This window comes from Pteropus vampyrus, unplaced genomic scaffold (assembly GCF_000151845.1).
Source record: "Pteropus vampyrus isolate Shadow unplaced genomic scaffold, Pvam_2.0 Scaffold68, whole genome shotgun sequence".
Taxonomy (NCBI): Eukaryota; Metazoa; Chordata; class Mammalia; order Chiroptera; family Pteropodidae; genus Pteropus; species Pteropus vampyrus.
The window spans coordinates 5,705,517-5,720,777 of record NW_011888849.1 but is presented as its reverse complement, the minus strand read 5'-3'; the positions used below and the strand labels follow the sequence as shown (position 1 = coordinate 5,720,777).

The 15,261-nt window shown below is 38.3% G+C and overlaps 1 protein-coding gene across 6 annotated transcripts in view; it reads right to left on the bottom strand.

Annotated features, from left to right (window-relative positions):
• Nucleotides 1–488: 488 nt before the first annotated feature.
• Nucleotides 489–15,261, bottom strand: part of SGMS1 (sphingomyelin synthase 1) — a 266,110-nt gene continuing 251,337 nt past the window's right edge. For all 6 annotated transcript variants that reach the window (XM_011361623.2, XM_023531466.1, XM_011361626.2 and 3 more), the window contains 3 exons: nucleotides 6,151–6,304; nucleotides 2,933–3,099; nucleotides 489–2,216 (listed from right to left, as the gene is read on the bottom strand). In XM_011361623.2, coding sequence (XP_011359925.1) covers nucleotides 2,037–2,216; nucleotides 2,933–3,099; nucleotides 6,151–6,304 — 501 coding nt within the window. In that variant the 3' untranslated portion in view covers nucleotides 489–2,036. The remainder of the gene's footprint in view (nucleotides 2,217–2,932; nucleotides 3,100–6,150; nucleotides 6,305–15,261) is intronic.

Here is a 15,261-nt window from a genome sequence, read left to right as displayed (position 1 = left end):
AAGTTAAGCGACCTGATTGAGAATTAATGAATTCAGTGTCGATAAATGATGGTCTGCAGTTTGAAATGAACTTATCTGTGATTCTTTTTATATACAGTTGATTCTTGAACAACATGGTATGAACTGCATGGGTCCACTTATGCGCAAATTAAAAAAATACATTCATTCAGTACTTCATATCAACAGATGTAAAGGGCCAACTGTAGAGTCAAAATTATATGCAGATTTTCCGCTGGGTGGGGGTCAGCACCCCTGAACCCCATGTCATGCAAGGGTCAACCATACTTTGAAAAATACACTCAATCTATAGAGGTTACTGAAATTCACAGTACATTTAGAGGAACCTCAAGGGAAAGGAAACATGATTATTAACAGCTCTGTCTCAAAAAAACTCACTGAAGGAATTCCAAAACTCAGTTTCTTACCTTGCATCAATGACTTCATTTAGGACTTCTGTGAAGAAGGTGAACACATTAAAAACACCACCATTTATTTTATATATCAGTTTTTATTAAAAAGTGCATTTTGATTAATTTATGACCTAGGTAAGCTGTTAAGATATCAGTATACTCTCTGGAATAATAACTTTACAAAGATTTAAAACAAACAAAATTTTAAAAGCCTTTTTATTTCCTTCACCATTATTGTTTTACAATACAAATATCACCTTGTGAATACACAAAAAAAAAAACCCTACGGAAGATAATTCTGCTGCACGTAAAATACAGAATGGATATATATACTTCTTCATTCTTAAAAAACTATTTTGTTCTCCACATTGGCAAGTATAGAATAGAATACTTCCCCAAACATACTTATGTTAGGAGTAAAACAAAGTTACATGCAGTTTCTGCACAAATATATTTTAAAGAAATAGATATCTTTTCTGTTGTTCACCAACAAAATTGTCATGAGAGTATGGATATCTAATTTATAGCTTTCAAGTTTTAGTTAAGTGATCATTTTCAAAACTCTCTTTTAAAAAGAAGTATTCATGGCTGTTTTCATTGTACAGTTAAAATTGAACTACCAAATAGATGATAAAATAATTTAAGTGGTACGTATCACTGCTGCCTGCTCACAATATGGGAACAGGGTCTGACTTTCTAATTAAATGCCCCATTCTTTAATTCAGAGCAATTTAAAAACCTTAAGCAGTCTTCTGATTTAATTTACCTATAAATGCAAAATTTAGTAGTGTATACATACATTTATATTTTCATGGAATACTTTATTTTAAATAAAAACATTTAAGATTGCCTACTGACCATACAATCAAGACAAGAAAGGCACTAGAAACATAGACAAATTTCTCTCCCAAGAAGCATTTTTAAATTTTAACTCTCTTCTCTGACATGTAAAAATCTTTAAATTTGGTTTTCATAACATCATTTTGAAAAATAAAGTTAGGAAATACTTAGAAAATCACTTTATAACAGAATCTATTTTTTTTTTTGCACTTTTTGACACACTGTCTCTGCTGATTTTACAAAACCCAAAGTTACTAAACCTTTCTGTGTCTGTCATTTTCATTTGAATACTGGTGCAACAGGTAAAAAGATTTCAGAATCGAACCCCATTCAGGTACTTAGAAACCTTCATAGAGACATTTGCTAGAAAATGGCTTACAGCCCAATCTTTGGGGCAAGAGATATGAAAAGTATGTTTTCCCAAGAAAATAATACGCTTTATTTCCAGATGTGACTGGAAAGACCAGAACTTATGATATAAAAGCTTACATTTATGCTGTTGCATCATATACAAAGGAACATGGTGGTCGTGGGTTATGTAAATTCCAAACTTATGAACAGGAAACGTGTACAGTGCATGATAGGTTAAATTTTCTTTATTGTTGTCCAACGCAGGTCCTTTGGAGAGAAAAAAAGATCACAGTGCTGACCAGGTAACTCAATAGGTTAAGTCAAGGTAACCGTTGAAAGATAGTAGGATTAGGGAGGTGTTTATTTTATGGCATCTTCTCTCATGGAGTTCTTAGCACTTCGGACAGTTCCTCGTTCCCCCACTTTGTACAGCTGTTATGTGTCATTCACCAACCGGCTGTATTTAACTTGCCTACTGAGGTGGACTACTGGCCAAGAGAAGGGCCAATGATAAGATCGAGGTACAATTCCTTGGACATTCTTTTCAAAGTACTGAAATGGCCTGTACCACCACACCCTGGCCAAGAGGTTCATCTGGGAAGCTTCTTTTAGCACCTAAAATAGTAAAGAAAAGAAAAATCAAGTTCAGGAGGAACAATGAATCATTCCAGCCTCAAAAGGAACATACATATTTTTCTCATAATCTTTCACTTTAAGTTCAAATATTTTTTTATATTAAAATTCACAAAGAGCCCCAGATGAACCCCATGTTCACCCACATATCCCAGTTTCACACTCACACCACCATTCTATACTCTGCGCTCATCTGCAAACCGGGCCACACCCCGGTGGAAAAACAAATAACTCCAATTCTGGGACTGCAAGGAGAACTTGTGGCTTACTCAATCCTCTATTGATAAATAAACACCTCAACTAACTTTTTGGTTACTCACGCTTCTACAATGAAAATGGACAAACTTAATTAAACATTAGGTATTAAGCTGGCGAGGGGCCCAGGGTAGGAAGGAGAGGGTAGGAATGCAAATCAAACAACAGGTGGGCACGTCTTGGAAAATATTTTCAGGGACAATGAGAGTGTGACATTTGTTCTAGGACAATGCAATCTCCTGTCATCATATAAACATCTTTCTTGTTTGTTTTTGATGCTGAAGTAGATTGGCATCATAAGAGACAACGTAATCTTAACTGACTATCCCTCAGAAAAGAGAAACCTAAGACATCTGTAGATTCTTTGCATTCTTCCCCTTGCCATGCCCACAACACCAAGCCAGGAGAAATAGAAGCTCCAAATCAAATGGGGGGAAACTCACTTGCTGATTGGCCATAGTGTGGTACCACCAGAAGAGTCTCGTGGTGATGTAATATGCCACCACCACGTCCACAGTGTAGTGGTCATGCGCCAAGAGAATACAGAAGATTCCAACCACGCTGAGAAGCCAGCAAACCCAGTGGTACCACCAGAGTCGTCGAGGGGAATCTGAAAAGAGGAGAAATCTGCAATAGTCCCATTATTCGAGTACTGCTAAGGCCGCCTGACCATGCCCCTGCTACTATGGTGAATACAGCTGGATCTTTCCTTCTGAAAATAGATCTCTTGGGCTAGCAAATTTAAGGGCTTTAGCTTACCTGCAACCAATATTATAAAACAGCTTATTTTATAAGTTATTTTACTAGCAAGAGTAATTCATATTTGGCTATTAGTTGATTCAGATAATCATAAATGCAGTTTAAAAAGACAATTAAGGATAGGTGAATGTTATCATGCGCCATTAAAAAAAAAAGCTGCCCACCGACGTTTAATTTACTTGTAAATAATTTGGGGTTAATGTTCTACATAAAAATCCATCCTTTTGGTCTATGGATCCCTATACATGGACTAAGCGATTATAACTGATAACAACTGTCATTTGCTTTCCAAGCTCTACAACCATACTCTGAAAGTCTTTGAGATTCCCATATCTTAAACACAAATAAGAAAGAATCCAAATGCCCGGGAATCCTAGACCAAAAGCATTCCCAACGGTAGGGTAATGTCAGATAAATACTGGTATGCACCTACACTTGGAAAGTCACTTAAGGGAAGCATGAAAATCTCCATTAGTGCAGGCCTTCTGAACGTGTATGCTTAATGGATGGATTTCGGAAGGTCTGAAATTCTAGGCAAAAATACTATTTGAATTAAGTTTACCCTCCCCACCCCAGGGGAGAAATTTCAGGCTTTTATTGGATTCTCAAGGGGTCCAAGAATGAGCCATTCATTCACGCAATATTTATTAAGCATTTTCTCAATAAATATTGTGCTCAGAATAGGAACTGCTCTAGGTGCTGAGATCAAAGAGCCTGCCTTTGTGGAGAGGTCCCTTCCTAGTAGGGAAGAGAGACAATAAAAAATAATTATAAGAAATAAGGAAATTATATACTGTTAAAAGGTGAAAAATAAAAGTTGAACAGGAAAAGGAGGATCAGAAGGGTGAAGTGTGATTTGTAATTTTATATGGGGTGCTCAGGGTATGGGGTGTCAGTGTATGTACAGGGCTCCATATTCCATTTCCAGAAAAATCTGTATTTGAAAGCTTAACAAAACAGCAACAAATCAGTGGGTACCATTCATTCTCCATGCAACTCTATTAATTAGTGTCCATACATGCCATCTATTTTAATTTTTACCCCGTCTCCCTTACCCATGAAATAGCTATCAGTATCTCATTCTAAAGATGTAAAACTCAGAAAGGTTAAATGTCTTTCCCCAGGTCACAGAGCTAGTAAGTGAAAGTACCAGGATTCAAAAATAAGAGTTTGTGACCCGATATGGCACACTGCCTTGTCTTCCAGAAGAATAAGGCCTAACCCCACTAAAGGATTTCAGGTACCAACCAACTGGGGGGCAGAAATCCATCCACCAGGGCTGCTGACATCAGGCCCATTCCATTTCCATTTCCCACGCCCAGTTACATCCTAGTATAAGGGCTAAATCATGGCCTGACAATTCTGAATAGACATTGCTGGAATTTGCTAAAATACTAAAATACAAGCAGAACACCTATTCTCTTTTCTCTCTCTTAGTGCCCTGAGAGCACAACTTGTCTTCTTCTCCTGTGTTTCCTATCTTAGTCTTTTTAAGACCATAACTGAGCATTCACCTTTCAGTCTACCACCTCTCTCCTGAACCCCCACAATCCTGTTATCTGTTGACCCTTCTTTGTTAATCTCCCTCTGATCCCTTCACTTCTCTCCATCTCCAATGCCATCATGGTGGTTTGGCCACCATCATCTGTTTCCTTGACTATAGCGGCAGCCAGTCTCCTAATTTTTCTCCTGGTCTCCAGTCTTGCCCCTCTCCAGTGCATCCTGCAAGCTGCTGCAAGAGTGGTTTCCCCCTTCAAAAAAGGATAAGTTAGATGACATTGCTCCACTGGCATAACCTTCAGTGGGCACCCCATCTCTGTCAGATGGAAGTTCAGATTCCTTTTGGCGGCATAAGGCAGGCTCCATGATCTGGTTCCTACTTTCCAGTTCATTTTCATTTCTCATCATCACCCCCACTCTAAATTCCACCCACATTAAACTTCCGCAAGGTACCACATTGACACCCCCAAACTGCAATGTGTGTCCCTCCTCTGTGGTACTGGTATCCTGGTTTACCTATCGCTCTTCATGGAAACTGCCTGCTCACTGAGACTGTTTCCAACAGTACAATACTGAAGACAATTTTCTACAAGTAGAGAAATGAATAAATAACCTCTCGTTCATTTATAGTATTGTAATACAAACGGCAATTAAAATAAACCAGAATCTCATCTCAAAAACATAATTTGAAAGTGGCAGAAAGCTCCATTTAACAAGATACCGTGTATGTAAATTTAAAAAAACAGAACAGAATAATACACAAATACAAAAACATGCATGGAAATGAATAGAAAAATGGGAAAATGGGAAGGGATGAAAAGTTTTAATCATATGCTAACATTTCATTTGCTTTTTTAAAGGAGTTATTTGAAATAGATATGGCAAATGCTCATATATATTAAATCTGAGAGTGTACAGGAGTCCCAGTAATATTAGTTTGTGTGTTTCATAAAATATTTTAAGTACTTTTTTTCAAAAGGAAATTTCCTATTTAGTGTCTCCCTCATTTAGTGTTCCTGAGCCCCTAGCCCATATAAGGGTAACTGACCCACCACTGTACCCTTAGGTTAGAAATATGTGCTTGAAAAAAATGTATACCGAGTAAACACACAATCTTCCATCATCTAATCAGGCCCAATACGAGATTTCTGTGTCCCTGAAATTTTCTTCTGGCTCCTTCTAGCAGCTGTAAAACACCCCAATACTATAGCTGACACCTGAGGCAATGAAAAACTCCAGTGAAGAAGAGCCATTCCTTCTGACCACATACATTTCCCTGGTGCCTGCTGCATCCAGGCATGGTGGTGAGACGAAGCACTGCCTTCCTGAGGCCTCCAGTCTTACTTCAGCAGACTTGCCAGAGACCATGGGACATTCTAACAGAAGCCTGTTTTAGACTTACACTCTTTGATAAATAAGTAGGTGAGTGTGAGCATGACCGTGTGGCCGCTGTACAGATAGTCCCCACACATGTTGTGAGAGCCAGTGATGGACAGGCCACCGCCAGCAATGAGCTTCATTATTCTCCGCAGCTGGGCTTCCCAGTCTCCGAAAAGCTGGTGGGAAAAGAGAAAACAAGATTCATTACCAGCCCACGTGACAGTGTGCTCTAATTACTATTTATATTCAGAATTAAGCTTTGTGATATTGTGATTTATAATAACAAATATATATTTGGTCTTTGTCCCTGTTCTGCGCACAGAGCTTCTAAAACCTTTGGAAGTTCCCTAAACATAAGCAAGATAAAGGCCCTTTTGTTATTCATAACAAGCTCCTTTCAACCACACCTGAGTTCACCTTAATGAGCTGACATTTGGAAAGTACCTAAGGGTGGTTGCCAGGAGAACCAACCAGGTGGTGAGAGGGTTGGAACTTGCAGTCCACTTCCCCCACCTCCAGGGTAATCACCAATGGCCAGTGACTTAATCAAAACATAATAAAGACTCCACAAAAATCCAAAAGGATGGGGTTTCAGAGAGCTTCTGGGTTGGTGAACATGCAGAGATACAGGGTGACACGCTTCCTGGAGAGGGCACAGAAGCTCCGTGCCCATTCCCACATATCTTGCCCTACGCATCTCTATCTAATCTGGCTCTTCCTGAGTTATATCCTTTTATAATAAACTGGTAATCTAGTAAGTAAATTGTATTCCTGAGTTCTGTGAGCTGCTCTAGCAAATTAATAGAACTAGAGGAAAAGGTCATGAGAACCTCTGATTTACAGCCAGTTAGTCAGAAGCACAGGTGAGAATCTGGACTTATAATTGGCATCTGAAGTGGGAGGACAATCAGCGTGAGACTGAGCCCTTAACCTGTGGGATGTGACACTATCTCCAGGTAGACAGTATCAGAATTGAGTTAAAGAGAGTTGGAAAACTATTTGGTGTAAGAGAAAACCTCCCCACAGTCACAGAAGTATTGACTGTGGTTACCGAGAATAGAGGAGACACACAGGCTGTTCTTCCTTTACAAACTTATATTAAGACACATAGAATCTCTCACCAGGAACCTGCCCATTCAACATCTATGGTTCCTTGGGCAGCCCTTGGAAAGGGTATGGCCCTAGAAATGAAGGACATAGCTTCAGAATTTTCCTCAGATATTAGCATTTTTTAATAGCACATTTCAGCAGATGCTCAGTCAATTTTTTTCTTAAATTACACTGATAAAGACTGACAGATTTACTCCTATAACTACCATTTTGGGGGGAAATTTTTTTTAATCTCTAAGGAAAATTTAGAGATATATTTTCACATGCTTGGCCTAAAAGACAACAGTTCTGTTAACTTAGCTAAAGCAGCTGAAGGTTGGGGTAATCAAACATGCAAATATTTTTTTGTATGTGATTTTTGGGGACCAAATTAAAAGAGGGGCTGAGTAGGACGTACCTTCAATCTCCTGAAATTATGCGGGTAGAATTGCATGTTTTTCCTTTTAATAAGAGTGAAAAAACGTTTAAGAATAAATCTTCCTGTTTCTGATACAAGTCTAGGCTGGATATCAGAGTAATAAATGGCTTGAACAACTCACTCACTGCAACTTTCATCAACTCTGTCAAATGAAACGTGTGATTGTCCATATTTTATGGTTGTCAGCACTCTTTTAAATTCTGGTTGGCCAGTATAATCGACATAATCCCATTTCAAAATGCAACTGATAATATTCCAGCTTTGGAAAACATGTATTTATATAAATTATACATTTGTATAAATTATAAATTCACTATAAAGTCCCTTTAAAGTTTTTATCAAGATTTCTACTTAAGGATGGCAGGTTGAACACACCATACTGAGGACATGAATTTCTAAATTCAAAGAGATCACTGAATTCCCAGCTCAATAGAAGAAAACAGAGCTACATAGCAAGATTTGGCATCATGGAATTTCAGAAACTGGGGACAAAGAAGAAACCCTAAAGTTGCCAGAGATTAAAAACAATCTTCATATGAAATATCAAGTATCAGAATTTTTCAAAAGCAACACTGGAAAATACAAGGCTTTGGAAAAATGCCTCCAAGTTCTGAGGGAAAATGCTTTCCAACTTAGAATTCTGTACCTAGCCATATTATTAATTAAGCATAAATGACGGATAAACCAAAGCCATTTTCATATATACGAGATTTCAAAATATTTACCACCTATGTACTCTTTTTTTATTCAGGAAATTACAAAGAATGTGCTCTGCAAAGAAAAGAAGTAAACGGAAAAAAAGAAGAAATAGGATTCAGTAGGATTGCCAATTAAAGGAGAGCTGAAAAACTGTGCAGTCAGCCTACAAAGTGAGCCTCCCAAATGGGCAAGTTGGAGCTCTGGAGTCATCGTCAAGGAGATGAGACTGACAGACACCCAATGCCTCTGAATGCAGCGAAAGGAAAGTCACAGGTGGGGATGAGTAAGTACACAGAAAACTGATGAAGCAAAAAGCACTGCAATTACTGATTCTATAGGAAACAAAATATTGTGCAGAAAAGGAAATGTAATTATAGGAAACTACATGACTTGGCTGAGAACACCATTTACAAAACTAATAATGTAAGCACTCAATACTGAGTTAAATCAAGGGCAGAAAACTACACTGGGAAGACAGAACATGAAGGGTGAATGTGTGTGATGGGTGAGGCGGTGGGGGCACGAAGACTCTAAATCCTGGCTTTCCACAGCAGGAAGTCAATAACAGACACAGCATACATTAGCAATTATAAAGAAACAACATTGCCATGCCACTTAGAGACCTGAGGATACACACACACACACACACACACACACACACACACACACACACACCCCCACACACTCTCACTCTGTCTCTGTCTCTGTCTCTCTCTCTAAAAACAATTAAAGATATAAAGGTAAATACCACAAGATTCAGTTAAAAGAGTTGAAAGAGTAGAAAAGTGGGTCGCAGTAGGGTTAAGGTTAAGGGACTACTGTTTTTCATAACAAGTCCTATAGAACCATTTTATTTTTTAAATTGCATACATGTATAAACGTAATAAAAAAATTTTAAAGCTTTAAATTGAAAGTCTGGTCTAGTTCTGTTATCACAATGGATAACGTATAGAAGAAAATTATGACAAAAAGCTTAGGTAGCTCTTCATTTTACATTATTTCAAATTGTCCTTCCAAAACTCACTCTGCGCTTGGAAAACCATGAATCATATTCTCAGGCACCCATTGCCTCATTATTTGCCCTCCCATTTTAGCAGGAAAATGTTGTGAGGAAACTGTACGTGCGGGGAAGAGAAGAAATTATGAGGTAAACATGGCATTGAAGAAAAACAGCCAACACTTAATCCTGCATTTCTTACAAGTACCCTTAAAACACCTCAGCTTTCTTTTAAAAAGATCTTTCTATGTGTGTCAAACCTCTGCAAGGGGGAACTCTCTTTTTTAAGCTTAGTGGGGCACAGACTAAAAAGATGGATGGTTCCAGTTACATTAAAAATTATGTTTAAAAAAGCAAATAAATTAAAAGACAAATTATAAAAACAATCAGAGCAGAAACAAGTTGACATCTTTATTGTGTTCACAGCAAATATAAATCAAGTAAATAAGACCAATTTAGAAAACAAAACTTATCAAAGGACAAAGAATATGACCAGCTAGAAACACAGACTGTCAAGCAAACAGAAATAAAAATTAACATTAATGGGAGCTCATTTTTTTCCCCACGTCAAGTTAGCAAAGCTAAAGAAAGACAGCAGTGGTAGGGCAGGTACAATGTCATTGATTTTTCTCAAACAGGCTCACTTAAGAGAAGACGAAGACGTGTGAATGCAGCAGCCAGCAGTGCAGGGAGGAGGAGGTGGCAGCGGCCTTGGCAACAGATATAGGCTGGGCTAAAATCATGGCTTTTACCGGTCATCTGTGTGACTCCATATAGCTGAAACACTCTAAGCCTCAATTTCTTCACCTACACCTCAGGGAGAAACATATTTATTACAATTGGCATAATGATCAGTATTGAACAGCAACTGAAATAGCCATAACCTCTGACTCAGTTACATCACTTCTAGGAGTCTACTACCTCAAAGAAATGATCCCAAATATGAAGAAAAGCTTTAAGTAAAAATATCTCATTGCAACATTATTTACAAAAGCAACAAGCTGGAAACAACCTGAATGGGCATTGTTAATAACTGTTTCCTTGCTATTCAAAGCCTGGGCCAGGGATGTAGCAACAGCAGGAATCTGCTTAAATACACTCTCATGTACTGAACCAGAATCTGAGGTGAATCAAACGCACACTATACTGAAACAAATGCACTGACGTAGGCTATGACTGCTTAATGAGTTATTAAAAAAATAAGCTTACAATGACTGCATAGCAACTTTATACCATACTTTATTCATTTAAAAAGAAAAACAAATGTTTGGTACAATTATGCTTTAAAAAATATTCACAAAAAAGTCTAGAATGTACACACTTCATGTTAATAGGGTTTGCACAGAAATCGGTAGAGTTTCTCCCAGACTGTCCCAAGGGGACTTCCATTCCTGCTCCTTGAGCTAGGAAGACAGGCATTCTCTTGGAGTTCTGCAGTTCTGGGATTTAGGTGGCCTTTGAGTACAGGCAGGAGATATAGGAAGAGAAAAAAAAAAACAGAAAAGTCATGGCTGGATCTTTCATACTTCTCAGTTCAGTTTCCTTCCCCAATGTGCCTGCTACGCTATGATTTCTCAATCTTCAAACAAAGAATGCTCCATACATTCTGTCCAGTATTTTTTGGTTGCAAACCGTGAGAGATCAGGATGAAGTGTGCTTACTCCACTGTAACAGGAACTGTAACCTCCCCATCAGTAGGCTTTTGAATGTTCATTTTTGAAAGCAGAGATATTTTGGGGAGCATCCATATAAACACTTTCTCAGAAGACTACGAAGCTGTGACAAGGTCTCATAGCTCTAGTATGTGAATTACAGTCTCCTAGCATCAAAGAAAAAAGTCAGTTTTCAGTAAAAATAAAGCAATTTTCTTCAACTTCTAATGAATGGCCAAGAGATTAAGAAAACTGGTCAAATCACTTAAACAAGGCACATAAAGAAACAGAGCAGAAGGCAGGGGAGGCTTCTGAATGAAAGAGACCACTCCAGTACAGTTTGAGCCAGAGAGCCTTTGGTTATTAAAAAACAGGCTTCCCCAACTATTTTGTCAATGCTGAATAACACGGCACTCTGATGATAGTCTGTTCACCATCATTCGAGTTTGCAGATAGCCTAGTGCACTGCCTCTTCTCTTAAATGCATTTGAAGAGTTGGATATTCACTGTGCTTCACCCACTACTGGTAGGAGATGGAAAACCTGGAATCAAAACTCATCAGATAGTGCTGCATAGATCAACGGCTTTGGTATAACTTTGATGAAGGCAGCAAGTGAGTGCTGAGGAGTAGAAATTCTATTTAATATAATCTTCGTACTTTACCAATGCCTCATCTTACAGTGGCCCGGAAGAATCAGCAAGGCTTCCTGGGACCCCTGGCTGTTCAGGGTTAGAGCTAGGAATGTGACCCGAGTTCTCTGATTCCATTTATGTACTGCCTGCACAACTCTATGCTACCTGTGCACTGCCAGTCCCTCACAAGCTTGTGTAAATCAGACACTGGATACAAATAAAGTAACTTTTCCTTGAGCAGCCTAGGTACCTTACAGAGGTAATGTCATGCTACTACGTCCCATTCCAACAACCATGAACAACCAGGTGTCTCTTGAAGTACTTCATTCACTCACTCATTCATTCAGTCAACGAATCTACCTACTACTGCCAGGGCAAATAATTGTCTTGTTCCTGAAGAACAATCTTCCTCCAAAACAGAAAATTCACTATCATCCATGATATACCAAGACAACTGCTCTTAAACACCCAGACCGAAGGTCGGACCTGCTATGGGAATCAAGCATCGGGGAGCAGGATGATCAGTGGACCCCCCGTCAATCCATATCCCAACAGCCTGCAACTGAGAAACACACACTATATACATTGCAATTTCCCCCTCAACTTCAACTCCCCAAGTGACTAAGACCCCAAACAGAAAAACTACGCTACTTCTTGAATTTCAACTAGCATGTAGCCTGTCCAGTCAATGATGGATACTTAAGAATATGACTTAAGAAAATGTCTTTTACCATGACCTTGAGGCCCCCACAGGGAAGGAAGGCAGTGTGTTATAAGTTTGACGAATGCTTTAGATCTCACAGCAGCAGCGAGAGGCTCAAAACTGACCCTTTTTAATTTCTCATACTTTCTTAATGTTAATTGGGCAGTAAAAAAAAAAAAAAAGAGGTGGTAAGGTGGCAAGGTGGCTTCACATAATAAGACATTACCTTTTGTTTGTATAAAGTTCCAACTTTTTAAGTTTTCCCATCAATTCCCTCAACAAGCCTGTCATACGGTTAGAGCTGGTGTTATGATGTTCATTTTACAGATGAGCAAATAAACTGAGAGGCTTCTCTGTTTCACACAGTAACTCAGCTGAGACGTCTCACTTCTCACCTACACAACCTTGCCCTGTCCCTGGAAAGAGCCTGCTATTACCGCAAACACCTCCCCAAACGACGAAAGCTGGACGATGTCTCCAGGTTCGTTTTTTCTAGTTGTTCTAATGAAATTTAATCCATTTTACAAATGTCCTTTAAATATAGTTGACTAGCTAAAACAATATTTATTCATTATTCACTAAAGATCTATTTTTCATAAGTGTTTTCTCCATTTAAATCAAACTTTCCCATCTCTATAAAAGCTATTTTCGTGGAACTCTTTCATAAACAAATCGTCCATTTTCTGCCTTTGTTTATACTATTCAGCAATTTTTTAAATTAAATTTATTGAGATGATATTGGTTAATACAATTATATAAGTTTCAAGTGTACAATTCGATACTACATCATCTGTATATTGCATTGTGTGTTCACCATTCAAAGTCAAATCTCCTTCTGTCACCACATATTTGACCCCTTGTACCCTTTTCTACCTCTTCCCCTCTCCCCTTTCGCTCTGGTAACCACTAAATTGTTGTGTCTGTGTGTTTTTGTTTGTCTTGTTCATTTGCTGCTTAAACAAGGTGTTTTCAGTTTGATTTTACCTTTCCTTGCTTTATTCTGTGCTGTGCTGGAGGGATGTTGCAAAGGTAACCAAGTTTACTTTCGTTGGAACAACAATGAGCATCAATACGCCCCAAACCTTCATTTTGGGTTAATTATCTAGGTGGCTCTGGACAAACCATTTTCTCTAGCTTCAATTCTCTCATCTGCAACACGGCAAGAACAACACTTCCTCATCCTCGACTCTCACCAACCAAAGCCAGATAATGTTTGTAAAGTGACTGCTAAAATTATAAAGTGCTACACAAATCTAGGCAGTACTACCATTACCAAGTTAGGTTAATAATTTTGGAGTGTTGGGGGTGAGGGGAGGGCAGGCACGTTCCTTAAGAACAAACTCAATGCCTAGCAGCCAACAAGTGAAATCTGGATGATTCTCCTGAAACGCACAGCCCTCATAGCTGCTTATCTGTGATCATGAGACACTCTGAATTCTTCCTTTAGATGGTAATCACTTCACTTCTGGGATTCAGTTTCACCCACAGATATTACATCCACCTCAACCGATCTGAAGTAGAAACTTTGCTATGCACAAACTCTTAGACTCATCCATACAGCTTTTAGAAAGGCCTGTCCCTCCACACCAAGCTCTGCTGTATTTGGCCCTCTACATCTCCCCATTATCAACTGTACCCAGCGACTCCCATGCCAGGCAGGTTTTTCTTGGCGGGGGTGGGGAGTCATCTCTAAGAGATTACCAGCAATAAAACATTGATCCTCAACCAAAAATAAAAAAAACTTTTATTTTTTTCATGGCCTCTAGTAAGGAGACTTATCAAAGTCTTCATAAAATCTTAAATAAGGGTCAACTATGGATTTCCCATTTACCCATGTTCTTATTTATCATATTAAAGAAATCCCAGTAATTCGGCCAGGCAAAATTTGCCCTCAACAAAATTATATTTGCTTTAAGTGTTGAGAGATCCTTTAGCCTACCTGGTCTTGAAGTTTAAAAAAAAAAAATTTCCCTGATTTTTGTTTTGAAAATTTCAAAATCTAAAGAAGAGTATAATGAACACAGTAGACCCTTCACTTAGACTCATCAATTACCAACAATTTGCTACATTTGCTTCTGTTTTCTCTCTCACTTTTTTCCTGGACCATTTGAAAATAAGTTGAATATATTATGACACTTCACTCATAAATGTAAAAACAAGGACATTCTCCTCTATAATCACACGTAAGAAATTTAACGATGATACAGTACTATCACAGTTAACAGACATCCTTATTCAGACTGCCCAACAGTCTCAACAATGTAGACCTTTCTTCCCCCACTCTAGGATCTAGTCAGAGAATACATATTGAGGTTACTTGTTATGCTCTTTAATTTTTCTTAGTCTACTACAGTTTCTTAGTCTTTTTTTTTTTAAATGATATTGACAGTTTTGAAGAGCCCAGTCTAGTTTCTTTATAGAATGTCCCTCAATTTGGTTTTATCTGATTGTTTCCTTATGTTTAAATTCGGGTTAAATGTAACTGGCAATAGTATCACAGAAATGATATGTCCTTCTCCGTGCACCCCATCAAAAAGCATCAGATATTGTCTGTTCAGCTACCGGTTTGACCCCTTGGCTATGGAACTGTCTGCCAGATTCTCCACCGAACACACACCTCTGCCCATTTATACTTAATAATCAATTATTGATTTTTTTGAAATTATGTAAACATCATGACCCCTAACCTTTCACTTAATCTTTTAGCATCAATTGATTCTTGCTTGACTTATTACTATAGTGGTTGCAAAATGGTGATTTTCTAATATTTCTTTTACATCGACTAGTTCCTCCCCTAATACTGATTTTAAAAATTTTTATTAATGTACTGTAATCAATTCTTGTCATTATTTCATTGTAACACTCAAATCGTCTGGAACGTGGCCAGTGGGAGGATCTCAAGCAGGACAATGTGGTTTTTG